The sequence below is a fragment of the Cyanistes caeruleus genome, chromosome 27 (assembly GCF_971803275.1).
Source record: "Cyanistes caeruleus chromosome 27, bCyaCae1.hap1.1, whole genome shotgun sequence".
Taxonomy (NCBI): Eukaryota; Metazoa; Chordata; class Aves; order Passeriformes; family Paridae; genus Cyanistes; species Cyanistes caeruleus.
The window spans coordinates 813,778-831,809 of NC_141727.1; the positions used below are offsets into that span (position 1 = coordinate 813,778).

At 54.6% G+C, this 18,032-nt stretch overlaps 1 protein-coding gene across 2 annotated transcripts in view; it reads left to right on the top strand.

Moving 5' to 3' along the window:
- SCN4A (sodium voltage-gated channel alpha subunit 4) overlaps positions 1 to 16,136 on the top strand; it is a 44,660-nt gene extending 28,524 nt beyond the window's left edge. For both annotated transcript variants that reach the window (XM_086864274.1, XM_023942400.2), the window contains 11 exons: positions 481 to 912; positions 5,214 to 5,343; positions 5,637 to 5,791; positions 6,895 to 7,068; positions 7,712 to 7,834; positions 8,069 to 8,347; positions 9,539 to 9,592; positions 10,888 to 11,025; positions 11,566 to 11,670; positions 12,328 to 12,598; positions 13,015 to 16,136. In XM_086864274.1, the coding sequence (XP_086720400.1) occupies positions 481 to 912; positions 5,214 to 5,343; positions 5,637 to 5,791; positions 6,895 to 7,068; positions 7,712 to 7,834; positions 8,069 to 8,347; positions 9,539 to 9,592; positions 10,888 to 11,025; positions 11,566 to 11,670; positions 12,328 to 12,598; positions 13,015 to 14,204 (3,051 nt within the window). In that variant the 3' untranslated portion in view covers positions 14,205 to 16,136. The remainder of the gene's footprint in view (positions 1 to 480; positions 913 to 5,213; positions 5,344 to 5,636; positions 5,792 to 6,894; positions 7,069 to 7,711; positions 7,835 to 8,068; positions 8,348 to 9,538; positions 9,593 to 10,887; positions 11,026 to 11,565; positions 11,671 to 12,327; positions 12,599 to 13,014) is intronic.
- The last annotated feature ends 1,896 nt before the right edge of the window (positions 16,137 to 18,032 follow it).

Genomic DNA, 18,032 nt, shown 5'->3' on the forward strand with positions numbered 1-18,032 from the left:
CCCCACCCCCTGCCATGGCCAGGGACACCTTCCACTGTCCCAGGCTGCTCCAAGCCCTGTCCAACCTGGCCTTGGACACTTCCAGGGATCCAGGGGCAGCCACAAGAGCTGAGTTGCATCCCTGGGGGTGGTGGGGAGAAACACCAGAGGCTGGGGAGTCCCCCATGGGATTCCTGGAGCTCCAAGATACTAAAGGAAGGGACACACTCATGGATCCACAGCAGCACTTCAGAGGAGCTGAAACCATGACTGGCACCACCATGGGAGCTCAGGGGGTTTGAGGAGTAAGTCCATGTTCTCCAGGAACTGGGATTGGCACCTCTGCAGTTCCCAGAGCTGGGGAGGGCAGGGCAGGGCCCATGAGACCCTCCACGAAGGGGTTTCTCCACAGCCATGAGTGATCCCTGCAGCTCCAGAGGGAAATCCTGAGGCTCAGGACCTGCTGGACCTCAGGGCTGGAATTTGCTTTGTCTCCTCCAGGTGCTAAACCTGTTCCTGGCTCTGCTGCTGAGCTCCTTCAGCGCCGACAGCCTGGCGGCGTCAGACGATGACGGGGAGATGAACAACCTGCAGATCGCCATCGGCCGCATCAGCCGCGGCATCGCCTTCGCCAAGGCCACGCTCCTCGCGCTGCTGCGCCGGCTCTGGAAGGGCAAGAAGGTGGCACCAGAGGAAGAGCAGGACCCCAGTAAAAGGGACAACTCTGTGATCAACCATGTGGACATGGCCCTGGAGCCCAAGTCAGGGTACCTGGATGGCATCACAGGCAAGGAGCACATTTTCATGGATGACCTGGACCACATGAATTTCATCAACAACCCCAACCTGACAGTGCAAGTTCCCATCGCCTCCGAGGAGTCCGACCTCTACGAGGAGACCAGCACCCAGTCCGACACCGAGGACACCACCAAGGTCAGGAAGGCAGATGGAAGGGAAGGGTTTCACCCCCACACTGGGATTGGCTCATTCTTGCTGTGCCGCCCAAAGAATGATGTTTGGGTCACCTTCAGCTTTCTCACAGAGCATGGCGTGGGCCAAGCTGGCATTTCCCAGTGTAAGCTGGAGTGGGAGGGGAGGGTCCAAGCAGGGCTTTGGCTGATTTGGGTCAGACTATGGGGTTATTGGCAATGCCAGAGGGCCCCTCGGCACCACGGGGGCAGTGCAAGGGTCAGAACGCTCAGTTTGGGGTTAAAGATGTTCCAGAGGAATCCGATGCCAGGAAATCTGCTGATGGCACTATCATTGGATCCACTGCTAATGCCTCGGAAAGCATCGTCCTGGGGGGGCCTGAACCAGATGGAGGAGCTTAGCAGGGGTGAACATGAAGCCAGGGATGTGGGATCCAAAGCTGAGACAGCTGAACCTGTACTCCAGGGGACTGCTGGGGTCCACTGGGAGGGCTGCAGGGGGACAAGAAACTTGGGAAGACCCAAGTGGACACAAAAGGGTGATGGTGTTGTGGGAAATTACTGCTCACTCCAAGGTCCTGGGGTGTCCTAGTTTAGGGTTAAACACAACGGGCAGGTGCTGAGGGGGACAGAAGGAGGTGCATCAGCCTGGGAAGGGCGTTTGTTTGGACAATAGGACAGATCTGAGTAGGGATTTGTCGTGTCTGGATGGCAAATGTGTACTCCGGAGCTGAGGGAACTGTGACAAGCTCCATCCCAACCAGCCCTGCCAGGTCCAAGAGGCATCTGGTGCTGGTGAACACCTGAATGGGACAGTACAGGGAGCCCCAGGAAAGGCTGGGAATTTGAGCAGGGCTCCCAAAACTGCAGAGCCTCTCACCTCCCTCCCATCTGCAGGCTCCTCAAAGCTCAGCACGGTGACAGGGACCCAGCTTGGCACAATGTGTGGCAAGGAGAGGGGACAATCCTGATTATTTGGTGTTATCTGGGGCAATAGGGGGATTTCAGCATTTGGGGTGCAGGAGGGGGACAGGAGGAAAGGTGGGGCTGGCCATCGTCACTGCCAAGCCCTACAGAGGGGACAAACTTGCATGGAGCACCTTGGTCAAGGGAACGGGTCAGGGGTGTTGCTGCTCTCAGTTCTCTCAGTGTTGCCACCAGGAGGGCTGAGAGTCAGCATTTCCCCCCAAATTTTTCCTATCACAACCCCAGTCCCACAGCAGCAGTGCCCAGCACACTGGGCATGCTGCAAAGGTGATGCCACTGCCAACCTGGCCACAATGGGAGAGGACACATGGGGTCCCCGGGGACCTCAGCTCCCTGTCACCACAAAGTGCTTCCCAGCAGGTGGGAAAACCTTGGTGTGCAGCCATCGGACCCATCCTGGCACAGCTCTGGGCTTTAGGGGGCGTTCAGCCCACAGCACCCGCTCCAAACACTGCACAGAAAAGCTCTGAGCTGGCCACAGCTCCTCAGCACATGCAGCAGGCAAAGGGCACCTCTCAAACTGTGAGTACCAGTTCAGCCCACCGGGGCTGCTGGGTGTGCTGCCTAAATTCAGTCAAAGCTGACTCAGGTGGGAGCCAAGGAGGTGCATTAAAAACAGGGGCCCTGCCCAGGCAGGGGTAATGATGAATGCAATTTATCATGGAATCACAAATTATTTGGGTTACTAAGAGTGTCAAAGACCATTTAATTTCACCCCAGCCATGGCAGGGACACCTCCCACTGTCCCAGGCTGCTCCAGCCCCAATGTCCAGCCTGGCCTTGGGCACTGCCAGGGATCCAGGGGCAGCCCCAGCTGCTCTGGGCACCCTGTGCCAGGGCCTGCCCACCCTGCCAGGGAACAATTCCTGCCCAATATCCCGTCCAGCCCTGCCCTCTGCCACTGGCAGCCATTCCCTGGCTCCTGGCCCTCCATCCCTTGTCCCCAGTCCCTCTCCAGCTCTCCTGGAGCCCCTTTAGGCTCTGCAAGGGGCTCTGAGGTGACCCAGACCCTTCCCTTTTCCAAGCTGAACACCCCTGCTCTCCCAGCCCGTATATACGAGGTGAAATGACAATTAGCAAGCAGGTGCTAATTGTTGGGAGCCTTGCGCTGTTCCCTGGGGCTGGTGGCAGCCGGGTGTGTTCTCAGTCCGGGATCAGCTCCAGATGGAGCCAGAGCCCCGCACAGCGCTCGCTGCGGGGACAATCCCACCGTGACGAGCCCAGATCCTCTCCACTTCCAGAGCAGCTCCTTTCCAAGGAAAGAGCTCTTTTTTGGTGGAAATGAGAGCGGCAGGATCATCACAGCTGCAATTTTGCGTTTTGTGGGTTGATTTCTCTTTGCAGCTCAAAGCAGCGGGGCTGGGCTGTGCAGAACGAGTGCAGGGGCTCGGGGCTCTTCCAGGGGCTTCTCCCGGGGGGATCCCACCCTGCCGAGATGCTCCGGGCCGTGCTGCAGCACAGGGCTGTTGTCAATGGAGCTGAGGGAGCTGGGAAGGGGCTCAGCCTGGAGCAGAGGAGGCTCAGGGGGCCCTTGTGGCTCTGCACAAGTCCCTGGCAGGAGGGGACAGCCGGGGGGGTCGGGCTCTGCTGCCAGGAACAGGGACAGGAGAAGAGGGAACGGCCTCAGGCTGGGCCAGGAGAGGTTTGGATTGGAGATTAAGGAGAATTTCTTCACTAGAAGGGTTGCCCAGCCCTGGCACAGCTGCTCAGGGCAGGGGTGGAGGCCTCATCCCTGGAGGGGTTTAAAAGCCACGTGGATGTGACATCTGGGGACATGGATCAGTGGTGGCCTTGGCACTGCTGGACTCGATGGTCTCAGTAGGCTTTTCCAACCTGAACAATTCCATGATTCTCAGTGCTGTGAATTGTGGGGTCATGGGCTAAGTCAGGGTGTGCAGCACCAAGGATGGGAAAGTCCTGGATCAGGGGGAAAGCCCCAGCCAGGATGGAGATGCTGTGCCAAGAGTGTGATGGAAATTGCTCTCCAAAACTGCTGGTTCCAGGTGTGGGAGGGCTCAGAAGCCCCTAGGGATGGGTTTTATCCCTGTCCCCACCCAGGAGAACCAGCCCTGTGTCCACCCACAGAACGCCTGGGTTCCATGAGCCATCCAATGGCCTTTTGGACCTTCCCCCACATCTCCAGGGCAGTTGCACTGCTTTGTCTCCACCTTCCCCCTGTGTGAGGCTCTCTTGGGGGCAGACCTGGGGCTCCTGTGTGTCCTTCCCTGGGCTCACATCTTGCCTGGCTCCGTGCTGAGACTCCCTAATCCGCTGCCCCTCCTGTTCCTCCCTCCTGGCCTCAACTCAGGATGGTCCCAGTGGTCCTTGAGAGCCACCAGCTGCCAGCTGGTGCCACCCCTGCTGCTGTGTCCTCTCCTGCGTGTCCCTAAAGCAAAATTTCCTCACAGAGAGGTGGCTGTGGCCCCTGAAGCTGTGGGCAGTGACAAGCCCCCACCCCCCAGGGGCTTTTCCCTGTTTTTTGGAGGATGGAGCAGCTCCTTTATGGATTACCAAAAGCAGGAGCAAGCTGAGGGGAGGATTATCTCCTTCCCATGTGAGCCAACACCTTCCTGTGCTGGAAAAAGGATCCTCTGGCTCCTGCTGCTCCCAGGTAGGATAGGCAGGGCTGGGGATCTGCCCATTCCTCAAGTGTTGCAAGAGGGCTTCTCAGAAAGCCAAAAAAAACCAACAAAAAAAAAACAGAGGGAAAGGAGTCCCAGGGGCTTGCCAAGGTTTTCTCTTGTTATCAGCCCCTCTGGCCTTGCTGAGTGGTGTCTGGGAAGGCAGCCAAGCTGAACTCTGGAGCAGGCTGGAGCTGAAGAAAGGTATTTGGGATGCAGGTTTTGAACTTGGGTGAACCTTGGGCTGAGGGCCCTTCAGCAGGAGCTGAGCCAGAGGGAGGAGAAAGGAGAGGCTGCTTGGGTTTCTGCACCAAAGCAGGGGTTGGCAGAGCAATTCTTGGATGGGGACACACAGAAGAGGAGGAGGTGGTGAGAAAATCAGCCTGAGGTGGTGGCACAGGTGGATTGGGAGATGGAGCTGCTGTGCTGGGAGGAAGGCTGGAATCAGGGGAGCTTTTGTCCCTCTGAAGCTGGATGAAAAGCAAAGCTCAGGTACCAACAGTCCTCCAAGGTTTGCAGCCCTGGATGATTGAACAGCTTCTGGGCTTTGTGTCCATAGGAGAGGGACTCGGAGCATCCTCCAAACAAGGGGGTCCCACCACCCATCTGGTCCTGCCTGGGCTCTCTGGGGCAGGAGGAGCATGGCTGGAGGCAGCCAAAGCCCAGGAGCCTGGCCTGAATTCCTGTTCCTCTGCAGAACCCCCTGTCCAGCGAAAATGCCTCATCCGTGTGCAGCACCGTGGATTACAAACCCCCCGCGCCCGAGGAGGAGGAGGTGGCAGAAGTGGCTGAGGAGAGCAACGAGCCCGAGGAGTGTTTCACTGAAGGTGAGGGACAGAGCAGGGCTGGAGACCGGGTGGAGAGGGGGAAATGGGGGTGGAAGGGCCACTGCCAACCAATTGTTGCAGCACAGGGGCCCCCGGGCTCCCTGAGCTTGGCCCCAAGTCCAAATCCTCCTGTACCACCACAGAGATGATCTCCATGGAGCTCCCCTTGTGCACTCCACTATGCCCAGCAGGATCCTGGTCCAACTTCCACCAGGGAGGGTTTAAAATGCCAATAAAACTGGGAATAGTGAGAACACCCTGGCCAGGAGTGACCCCCAGCCCTGTGTTCCCAGGCTGTGTGAAGAGGTTCCCCTGCCTCTACGTGGACATCACCAGTGAGAAGGGGAAGGTTTGGTGGAACCTCAGGAAAACCTGTTTCCTCATCGTGGAGCATGACTGGTTTGAGACCTTCATCGTCTTCATGATCCTCCTCAGCAGCGGGGCACTGGTAGGTCTCACCTTTCCCCTGTCCCAAGGGCTCTGCAGCAGCTTCCCAGCCATGGGAGCCCAGGCTCTGGGCATCTCCTGGGACAAATAATCCAGCTGTGGGCAGAGGTTTGATTTCAAACCCCATCTGGCACAGGTCTAACATCCTCCAGGAGTCCTGGTACCCCCTGGCCATCCTCCCCAGCATCCCTGGGCCATCATCCACGGTCTGTGGTCCATGGGCTCGAGGGGATGGCACTGCCTACAGCTCTCACTCCTGCTCTTAATGCCAGCTATGAACCATCTGAACCATTTATTGAGCTTCCTGTGGTTTCTCATTTCACCACCACCATCACTGGCTGCCAGGAAGTGCTTGACAAACAGTTCATGGTTTTTATTTTGCTGTTCAGCACCTCCATCAGTGCCTGGTTCCCCCTCTCAGAAGCTGGGTGTTCTGTTAAATCAACCTAATTAATTATCTGTGTTGGCCTGGTGTTGTTCTCCAAGTGTTTGTGCTGGATTTAACACAGGAAATGCCAACTTCTCTGCAGGTTTGGAGGTGAGGAGAGAGGGAAAGGGAACAGAGGGACTGAGAGGGCTTTCAGACACTTTACGTGTCTGCAGCTCACTCTGATGTGGTTTGGGGATATCTGAGGTTGTAGCTGGTGCAGGAATTGAAAGCTGTGCTATACCAGCTGTGCAACACCTGGGCACCTCTCCTCTACCTCTGAGTGCTTACTCAAGACGTGAGGTAGCACTCACCCAAACTCTTCATGGTATTTTCAAAGCTCCCAAAGCATCCCAAGGTGTGGGTTGGTTAGCCTGGGGTTTGAGCTGACACCTGGGAGTAGGATGCAGCTGGACTTTGGCTCCAGGGAAGCTCTGCTTTGGGTCCAACCCCACAAAGCCAATAGGGACTTGCAAACAGGAGCTGGACCCCACGTTGGTCAAGTCCTCGTGCACCAGCCATCCTAGGCTCCCATCTTCCCAAGCCCTGGGAAAGCAGGGAGATGCCAGCATGGGTGTGCTCTGGGATGCCACAGGTCCCAGGGAAGATGACTGTCAGGTAGCTCCATGGGGTTCTCCATGGAAGATGACTGCCACCTAGCTCCATGCCCCTTGCAGGCTTTTGAGGACATCTACATTGAGCAGCGCAAGGTGATCCGCACCATCCTGGAATACGCAGACAAGGTCTTCTCCTACATCTTCGTCATCGAGATGCTGCTCAAGTGGGTGGCCTATGGCTTCAAGGTGTACTTCACCAATGCCTGGTGCTGGCTGGATTTCCTCATCGTGGATGTACGTGATAAGCAGGGCCAAGCCAAGGGGCTTGGGGGCATTAGGGGCTCTTAATGAACCCAGATTGTATTTTAGAGGATAATGGGGTGGCTGTGGAATGAGGGCTTACACCATTACTTAAAATAATGGTCCCCCATAGGAAGCAGCACTTCATTCCTGGTGGCAGGAATCTTTCAAACCCTTCTGTTTTACACCCAAGCCAAGAACAGCCCCTGAAGTTCCACCAGGCCCAGTAGAGCTGTAAAGGGACACAGGGTCTCCCAAATGGTCCATGACAGAGCAATCTGTCCTTTCTGTACCCCACATCAATTCCACCCTCACACTCAAGAGGTGTCAGTCTGCCCCATCCCTGGCAGTGCCCAAGGCCAGGTTGGGTGGGGCTTGGAGCACCCTGGGACAGTGAAAGTTGTCCCTGCCTTGGCAGGAGGTAGGACTGGATGGTCTTTAAAGTCCCTTCCAACCCAAACCATTCTGGGATTTTGACTCTTGAGGTGTCTGGCCACCAGGGACCCCAAGGACTCAATGTCTTTGCCCCAGGGCTAGAGGATGACAATCAGCCTGAGTGACTGGGGAGAGAGGGAAGGGCAGGAGCTGCAGTTGTGTTTCCATCTGAGGTGCTGCTGATCACCTGGGCTCCTTCCAGGTGTCCCTGGTCAGCCTGACAGCAAACTGGCTGGGATACTCCGAGCTGGGAGCCATCAAATCCCTGCGGACATTGAGGGCTCTGCGACCTCTGCGTGCTCTGTCCCGGTTTGAGGGCATGAGGGTAAGTGTGTCCCCATGTGCTGCTGGTCCTGACAGAGATGTGAGAGCCTTCAGCAGTCCCCTACATCACAGACATCCCAGTTGGTTTTCAGGGGCCCCCAAATTGGTGGGATCAATGCTAAGGTACCTTTGGTCCAGTCTGACCTCACTCAGTGCTGCTGGGGAGGGCAAGGTTGGGGCATGGGGACATGAAGGTCCCATCCAGGTCCTGCAAGGTTTTTTTCTCTCCTTGCAGGTGGTGGTGAATGCCTTGCTGGGTGCCATCCCCTCCATCATGAACGTCCTGCTGGTCTGCCTCATCTTCTGGCTGATCTTCAGCATCATGGGGGTGAACCTGTTTGCAGGGAAGTATTACAGGTGTGTCAACACCACCACGGGCGAGCTCTTCGACATCGACGTGGTCAACAACAAGAGCGACTGCATGGCCCTGCTCCACACCAACGAGGTCAGATGGGTCAACGTCAAGGTCAACTTTGACAACGTGGGCTTGGGATACCTGTCCCTGCTGCAGGTGGTACGTCACAACATTGGGTGTCACCATCCAAGATGTGTGGAGCAGGGCACTGAGATGAGCATCAGGACTAACGTGGGATGAGGTTTCTTAGCTGCTTCTTAGCTCCAAAGCTGGTTTTTAACACCAAAAAAACCTTTAGGAAGGGGTTTCCTCCTAGCCAAGGAGGAAAAGGGACAAGGTAGAAAATGGGAGGGGCAGGTGTCACCAGGGAGCTGCTACAGATGGGTGCAGACAGGGCAAAGCAGCCCCTGCACAGCACGGGGTGCAGGAGTCGAGGCTCTGTCTTACCCCTGCACCCCTTTGGAAAGTTCAGTCTGTAGGCTGTGGGACTTTGTGTGGGGTGGGTGACGACTGGAAAAAGGGCACGTGTGTCCCCTGCAGGCAGTGGGTGAACACACCCAGGTTCCACTGAACTCCCCACAGCTGGGCCGGGCAGCAAAGGGGAACTGCTCAGCACAGCTCTAACAAAAATATAGGTGTGGGCTCCATTATGAGGCAAACTCCCATCAGATCCAGGGGAACTGGTGGCTGCAGAATCAGAAAACAACCCCAGCTGATGACCCTGCTTCTAAATTCAGCTTCCTCTTCAGCCTTGTTGTCCCATCAGATTCAGGAAACATGATGTGCAGACCTTTTGTTTAACAAATCAGCAGCAAAAGGCTGTAAGAGATGCAGTGGAGATCCTATAAAAAGTTTGGTGTAGTCCCCACCCCCTCACTGGGATGGGAATTCAGCAGAACCAGAGGAAGGATATGGAAGTCAGGACTATGGAGGTGGCAGAGTTTGGGCTGGAAATGAGGCAGCTGACCCTGGCACAGCTCTGCCTTTGGGGAAAATTTACTTCAAAGTCAAAGGGAGAAAAGAGTTGATTGCTTCTTTTCCCTGCCTTGTCTGCAGTGGTGTTTTGGGAAGTCACTGGTAGCCTCAGCCCCAGAACGGTCCATGCATATTCACATGGGAATTTCCATATTTCTGGGACGTTTTTCTTGTGGATTCAACTCACATTCCTCTCCTGCCATTCCCACAGAGAAGCTGGAGTGCTCAGAGCTAAACCACAGACATGCACCCATCACCTTCCCTTTCTTCCCAGCCCCAAACAGCTCCCAGAAAATATATTCTTCTCCACCGCCATAGAGTCACAGAATCCTTTATGTTGGAAAACTCCAAGTCTGACCATTCCTGTTCCCACAGGCAACCTTCAAAGGCTGGATGGACATAATGTACGCAGCCGTGGACTCGCGTGAGGTGAGGTGACACGCAGGGACACACTGCTGATTCCAGGGGTGGATTCCCCTTGGCAGACTGGGAACAGGATCCCAGAACTGAGGCTGAGATGGATCCTTGGCTACAGCAGCACCTCTGGCTCTGCCTTTTGGTGCTGGGGACTGCCTGCATCCCAGCCATTACTTCAGCCAGGACATGGGCTACAGGGTGGAGAAACCCCCAGAATGTATCAGCCATGGAATCCCATCACAGTTTGTGTTGGAAGTGACCCTAAAAACCATCCAGTGCCTCCCCCTGCCATGGGCAGTGACACCTTCCACTATCCCAGGTTGCTCCAAGCTCTGTCCAATCCAGCCCTGGACACCTGGACAGCCACAACATCCTCCTGCTGAGGTGCACAGCCTCAAAAAGGGCAGCCATGTGTCCCTGTGCCACCCATGTCATTGTCACCTGCAGCCTGGCCCCACACTGGGCTCCCACCCTGCCCCATAGCTGGGGCTGAATCCACTTAGCTTCAGTTCCTGGGGCCAAGATCCCTGTTCTTCCCCCACTCCTCCAACCTGGAAGGCTTGTCCTTCTGCCTGCTGTGACATGATGTCCTCCATGACCCCTCTAGCTGGGAAAGCTCATCCCATCCTGGAGAAAGTGCCTGGTTTGCCTTGAGCAGTCAATGGGCTATGAGAACAGAGCAGCCAGCGTTTAACCATTGGGTTCAATGAGTTCTTAAAAGAACCCAAGTGTTTGAAGAGTGCTGTGCAAAGGCCGTGATCCCTCAGGCCTCTGTCCCACCTGGGGCAAAGCTGGTTTGGGAGAAAATCCTCCCTGTTCTGCCAAAAGCTTTCTTCAAAGTGGGGGAAGCCAATGGGGTCACCTTGGGGTGCCTCTGATCAAACACAGAGCAGGATTAAGGGATGCTCCTTGGATTAGGAGCATTGACCAGGGTTGTCAGGTGGTGTCACCCAGCTGTGCTGGTGTGACAAATTAACCCACTTTTTCTTTCCCCTCTCAGATATATTTTAGCCCTTGGAATACTGATTATTGGGAAGAAGCTCATTTGCTCATTAATATCACTGCAAAGGACATCCCTTCCCGTTCCCCAGCCATGCTGTGGGATTGGGGGTCAGCATGTCCTTGTCCCTCAGTCAGTGTCACATGGATGTACCTTCCCGTGGCTGCTCCTCTTGGGAACACACAGCCAAGAGTTTTGCAGCAGCCACCCCCTGGCTCTGTCCAAACACCACAAGCCCTTATCTGAGGACTTGGGGACCCCTTTTTGGGACAGGGTCAGTCTCACATTTCCCATCTTTCCTGGCCAGATTGAAGAGCAGCCACAGTACGAGATCAACCTCTACATGTACATCTATTTTGTCATCTTCATCATCTTTGGTGCCTTCTTCACCCTGAATCTCTTCATCGGCGTCATCATCGACAACTTCAACCAGCAGAAGAAAAAGATGAGTATTTCCCAGCTCCTGAGGTGCTGCTCTAAGTTGGAGGGGACCAGCACAACGGTGGGGTGATGGGACCAGGGCCACCATGCCTGGGACTAGGATGGATCCCAGGATTCTTATCCATTAGTGCTTCCTGCACTGGACAAACAGCACATGCAGCTTTGTGTCCTGGTCATGGCAGTTACAGAGGACTTAATTGATGGGTGCAGAGGGAAGAAGCAAAGGGAAGCTGTGTTTTCCCTTGCCTGGGCCATCACTTTTGTTTTCTTTTCCCACCCTGGGATCATTTTCCTATGCACGAGGTTGAGGCTCAACTTCTGCTTCCAAGCCAGTAGCTCAGGACTGACAGCCCCGAGCAGGGGGCAGGCGGAGGGTGGGCAGGGCCGAGCACTCTGGTGGTGCTGAGCACAGTCTGCAGGACACAGAGAGGACACGCTGCTCCCAGCAGGATCTCTGAGGGGCTGGATGGTGGGAAGGGACATGGTCAGACACACTTGGTGGCAAGAGAATTCCTGAGACTAACAGCCGTGACTCCCTTTATACTTTGGAGGCAAAGACATCTTCATGACAGAAGAGCAGAAGAAATACTACAACGCCATGAAGAAGCTGGGCTCCAAGAAACCCCAGAAGCCCATCCCCAGGCCAGCGGTATGTTGGGCTCATCCTCCTGGAGTGGAGCACACAGGGAACGCTTCAAGCCACCAGCTGTCCCAAAGGGAATGAGAAGGGTCTAGGGAAGACCATTTCCCCTGTTGTTACTCTTCAGACAGGACCTGGCCAAGAGCTGGGACATCAGAAGAGGTTGACATCAGGCCACCTCCTTTGTGTCTGCTCTTTAGCCCTTGGTCTGCTGGCAAGGGCAGTGATGGGGCTTCTTTTGCAGGAATTTGGGTTTTTTCCTAGTTTGGCTCCCAGCTCCTCTCTCTCTGGAAGGGAGCTGGGCTCAGCTTTCCACCCCCAGAAGGGATCCTGGTCTGGCCAAAACATTCTCAGTTGTGATTTGGGAGATCCTTCTCATGTGTTAATTTGTGCCCTATTAGCTGTGGGTGTAATTAGCAAGTGATTTTGCCCTGTGCCCAACTCCTCCTGGCTGTAGAATTCCCAGGTGTGCTCCATCCTGAGAGGTGCTGGGAATTCTCCCCCCATAACTTTTAAGTCCGTGAGAGCCATGCTGGCCACAACCCTGAGGTTTCCACACTTGTAAATATGGTTCCTTCTTCTCTTTCTGTTGTTTTATTTTTGTCTGTCACACGTTCCCACCTCTTCTCTGCTGCTCCATCATCACCCTTGTGTCCCTCACTGCAGAACAAAGTCCAAGGGAAAGTGTTTGACTTTGTTACCAAGCAAGTGTTTGACATCACCATCATGATCCTGATTTGCCTGAACATGGTGACCATGATGGTAGAAACAGATGACCAGAGCGAGCTCAAAACCTCTGTCCTCTACAAGATAAACCTGGTCTTCATCGTCATCTTCACCGGGGAGTGCGTGCTCAAGATGTTTGCCCTGCGCCACTACTTTTTCACTGTGGGCTGGAACATCTTTGACTTCGTGGTGGTCATCCTCTCCATCCTAGGTGAGTCCTGCTGCTCCCACTGGTCCCTCAGGGATTCCACTGGACAATGAAGAGTGGAAGTGGAATCACCAATCCACACCCACTGAGCTGTCACTGGACCCTGCTTGCACCCATCCTTTGAGCAGGGCCAAGGCAGCAGGACCCTGAGACACGAGAGATGTGAGGCCACTCGGGGCCACCAGGTTGGCTCTGCTCCTCCTTGGTGTTATTTCCCTTGGTGTTCTCTTTCTCTGAAACAGAGCAGCCAGAGTTTAACCCTTGGGTCTGTCCTCAGAGGTTATTTTTCAATGTTTTCCCTGTCACTAGAGGAACATCAGAAGTGGCCTCACCTCACTGTGTCTGCCCAGAGTGGAGCAGCTTCCCTTCACCCCCTGTTGGTGGCACAGCAAACTTATCTGTCCTTCATCCCTCCACAGGTATTGTCCTCTCGGACATCATCGAGAAGTACTTTGTGTCCCCCACCCTCTTCAGGGTCATCCGTCTGGCGAGGATTGGCCGCGTGCTCCGTCTGATCCGAGGAGCCAAAGGCATCCGGACACTCCTCTTTGCCCTGATGATGTCCCTGCCTGCCCTGTTCAACATCGGCCTCCTGCTCTTCCTTGTCATGTTCATCTACTCCATCTTCGGGATGTCCAACTTCGCCTACGTCAAGAAGGAGTCAGGGATCGATGACATCTTCAACTTTGAAACGTTTGGGAACAGCATCATCTGCCTCTTCCAGATCACCACGTCAGCGGGGTGGGATGGGCTCCTCAACCCCATCCTCAACAGCGGCCCCCCGGACTGTGACCCCGAGCTGGAGAACCCTGGGAGTTCAGTGAAAGGAGACTGTGGGAACCCCTCCATTGGCATCTTCTTCTTCTGCAGCTACATCATCATCTCCTTCCTCATCGTGGTGAACATGTACATTGCCATCATCCTGGAGAACTTCAGCGTGGCCACAGAGGAGAGCAGCGAGCCTCTCTGTGAAGACGATTTTGAAATGTTTTATGAAACTTGGGAGAAGTTTGACCCAGATGCCACCCAGTTCATCGCCTACAGCACCTTGTCTGACTTTGTGGACACCTTGCAGGAGCCACTCAGAGTTCCCAAGCCCAACAAGATCAAACTTGTCACCATGGACCTACCAATGGTTGCTGGGGACAAAATCCACTGCCTAGACATCCTCTTTGCCCTGACTAAGGAAGTGCTGGGAGACTCAGGAGAGATGGATGCCCTGAAGGCCACCATGGAGGAAAAGTTCATGGCTGCCAACCCCTCAAAAGTTTCCTATGAACCCATCACCACCACCCTGAAGAGGAAACATGAGGAGGTCTGTGCTACCAAGATCCAGAGGGCTTTCCGGAGATACCTCCTGAGGCGCTCGGTGAAACAGGCGTCCTACATGTACAGGCACAGCCAGGACGCCCTGGGCGAGGACGCGCCCGAGAAGGAAGGACTGATCGCCACCAAAATGCAGGAGATCTATGGGAACACTGGGACAGATGTGGAGACAGCCCCTGCCTTGGGCCTCGAGCCCATTCCCAGCTCAGAGACACCTCAGGATGCTCCTGAGGAAGCACAGGCTTGGGCTAAGGAACGTGTGGTGAAGGAATCGCTGGTGTAACACAAGGAGATTCCACCTCTGGCCCAGCCTAAAGAGACTTCATTTGTATCTCCTGTTCAAAGCTCTTCCATGCACAGATCTCTAGATCTTAGATATTGAGCTAATTTCACATATTTCAAGCAACCACCTTGAATTTCAAAGCAGGATCTCCTCCTGATCCTGGGTTTTACTGCCCACTGCACTTGCAAAGAGTTTAATTCTTTTTCTTATGAGAACTCAAATGTGAAATCTGTTGTCAGTGAAAGAGATACAAGTTAGTTTTGAAATGATCTCAGCACAGCAACGATGGTCTTTAGGCACGAACAGAAGAGTATGGTTGTCCTTTCACTTAAAGTAATTATTTATTAATGTTATTTCACAATTAAGAGATTTTCCTGTAATTTATTCTTCCAGAGTGCAGCCAAGCAACCGGTGAAAGATGAGCCAAGTGAAATAATATTAAGAATAATTACGGAAAACAGAAGGGTTTGTGAACAAAAATCTCCAAAGTCTTAAAGTAGCACCTTTCTTTTGAACCTCTGAATAAGCTTGATGATTAGTTTTTGTTACATACAAGAGAAAGTGCAATTATGTCTTAAAAATTGGTTTGCAAAGCCAAAGCAAAGCATCTGCAGATTTGTTCTCAGGGTTAAATATCAGGTTTTCAAAGTCTCTGAATATGCATTGAAACCAGAAATCATTCAGGTCTCTGTAGGACAAATGTGAACACTGTTTATAGTTAAATGTTTTCCCATTTCCATCCACGTTTTGTGGCAGGAAAGCAATGGGCAAAGGCAGGGTTTGGAAAACATCCTCCAAGAATCCTCAGTTCCCAGGACAAAACTCTCCAGGGTTTTTTTCCTAGCCCTGTTGCAAGAGTGCTCTTGGTTGGAGTTCCAAATGTCCTCTTCCTTAATGCTAATTAATGAGATGCACCCCCAGGGATCGGAGCAGATGTTTGAATGATCCTTTCCACGAGCTGCTTTAGGGGTGCCCTAAATCCCAGCCAAGCCCCAGGTGGCTGCATGTAATAATCAATCCCATTGGGGTGTGAATCCCAAAATCCTCAGGCAGAGCATCCTTCCCTAGGCTGGGGCTGCGGAGAGGCCCCGGTGGCACATTCTGGATGGGCCAGGCAGGTCCTCACCAGGAAACCTCCAGGCAGAGGAGCGTTTTCCCAGTGGGAAAATGGATTTGTTGTTCTTCACACACGTGAGCAGAAGGAAAGTAGATTAAGGAAAATGGCCCTGGCACAGCTGTGGCTGCCTCTGGATCCCTGGAAGTGCTCCCAAGGCCAGGTTGGACAGGGTTTGGAGCACCCTGAGATAGTGGAAGGTGTCCCTGCCATGGCAGGGGTGGCACTGGATGAGATTTGAGGTCCTTCCAACCCAAACCATTCTGTGATTGTGTGAAAAATGGGGCAAAAGGCCCCAAGTTCACCTCTGACCACCTTCTGCCTTCAAGGGAAAAAAAACCCTCTTGAGATCAAAACAATCATGAACCAAAACCTCTTCCAGTTCAAATAAGTGCTGCTCCTGAAGCCAAAGGCTCTTTCTTTTTGTACTCTGATGATTCTCTTCTCTTCCCGGGCTGCTTTGGGCGCTGCCATCATGGCCAGGCCGGCCGGGAGCGGTGCTGAGTTTGGCTTGGACCCATGAGCTGCCAGCCAGGTGGCAGAGCCAGGGACATTTGGCTCGTCCCGTGGCCTTGTGCTCTCATTTCCATGTCGATGCTCTCTGCAGCAGGAGCCTGAACTGCTGTCGCTGGCGTTTCCATGGGAAGCATGCCTGGCACGGCAGTACCTGCCCGGATCATGGTTCACAATCGATGCTGCTTCTACATTTGTGTCATCAGGTATGGGGAAATGCCCCAGAGCAGGTTTTGTGTGAGCTAAAGCCATTTTTCTTTGTACATTTCTTACAATAAACAACTGTAAATGATCTGTTATTACGATACCAAGTGTGCTGGGGTGTCTTGGGACAGGAATGTTTTCCCAGCACTGGGAGGGATGAACACCCCTTTCCTTGGCTCCCTGTTCTTGGCCTTGGACCTGCCAACCTCAGCAGGACCCTGGGGGTCTCATCCTGCACAGGGGGCCCCAGGGCTGTCCCCCAGAGCTTCTGCTCTGCTCATCATCCCATCCCCAGGCCCCCGGTGCTGGCTGACACCGGGAGCCCCAGGAGACGCCGCTGTGGGAGGGTTTGGAGGAGGTTCAAGCCCCGAGTTCCCCACACAGGCTCCAGCCCCACCCGCGTGGGAGCAGGCGAGCATCACTGGGAGAGGACAGGGGTGGGTGAAGGAGGTTCTGCGTCAGCCAGGAGCCGCCCCCGGGCCCCGCTGACGTCCCTGGGGGACTGCTTGCCGCTGTTTTTGCTGCCACTGGAACAGCTCGTCCTAGGGCAGGCAGGCAGTGCCACGCAGGTGGGGGCTGCAGGGGAGGGGGCGCAGCCTGGACACTGTGAAACCCAAACCCAAATGAATAGGGAAGGGCTGGGGAAGGTGGGGAAGGTGCAGCTGCAGGCAGTGGCTCTGCTCTGCAGGCCATGGAGCCAGAGGGGCCATGGGGAAGAGGCGTGGGGACATGGGACCCTCCCCATGGGTTCCCCTACAGCCCATGTAAGGGTTGCTGTAAGCACAGGGGTCTCCAGGAGAGACCAAGCCCCTCTGTGCCTTTTAAGGGTGCCAAGGAGCCCTCAGGCAGCACAGGGGCTGATTTGGCCACTGACACAGCAAACCCTCTTCAGTTTGTGCCCCACTCCTGGTTTTACCTCACAGGGCCTTCCCAGGCACCTCCAGCATCCCGGCTCCCACCTGCAGCCCCAGCTCCCCCAGCCCCCCACAAAAACCCCTCCAATGCCTGCCAAGCATGTGGGCTTCCCTTTCCCTTTGCCCTGCTGGGACATCAGGGCCAGGCTCTACTCTTCCAGCCAGACCCAGGGATGATGGCAGCAGGGACTTGGCAGTGCTGTCCCTATGTACAGAACCAGGAGAAGGCACCTCTCCCATCATCATTCCCTCATGGAGCCAGTTTTTCCCTGGAAAACTTTATTTCTCCTGCTTCCTGGCCCTTTGCATGCAAAGTCAGGCTGGGGCTGGTTCCCAGCACCCATCAGATGCTCAGAACTGGCAAAAAACCAACCCAGCCTGCAGAAGATGAAGGTTTGGGGAGGCCCCAGGCAGTGGCACCAGGCTCTGGGGACCATGCCTGGCAGAAGAACCCAAAGGTGTTTCTCACTGGAGTTACAGTTCAGTGCTTACCCACAGCCGGTAACGAGCAACAGCCAGGGGGGCAGAGCCTGGGGGAAACTGCTTTTTCACCAGAACTCACCTTGGCCGGGCTCCTTGTGCTTCCCTGGGGCCTGGCTCTCAAGGGTCCCATGGAGAAGGCTCTTGGAAGTGGCAGATGGGGTGTGGAGAAGGGGTGGGCATGGCTGGCACCCAAGTGACTCCTTATTTTGGCCATTTTCCCCTCTCATCTTACTGGAAGTGCTCACAAAACATTGGATGTGGCGCTTGAGGACATGGGTTCATGGTGATCATGATGGTGCTGCTGAGCTGATAATCCTAAAGGTCTTTTCAAACCATGGTGATTTTGTGACTGACTCATGTTTCTATGATTTTAGATTTCTGGACTCCCTGGGGTGTAGGAATGGGAGCTGAGGGACCCATCCCACTGCATCCCACAGCAACAAGCAGCCCCACAAACATCCCCTGTTCTTATCCCATTCCTGCTGCAACTCTTGGCTTCTGGGCCACCATCAATCCCTGCCTGTCCCTTCCAGGCACAAACACCCTGGGGGGGTCTGGGTGGAGCTGAGGAGAAACCCTGGCCATCATGCCCATCCTGTC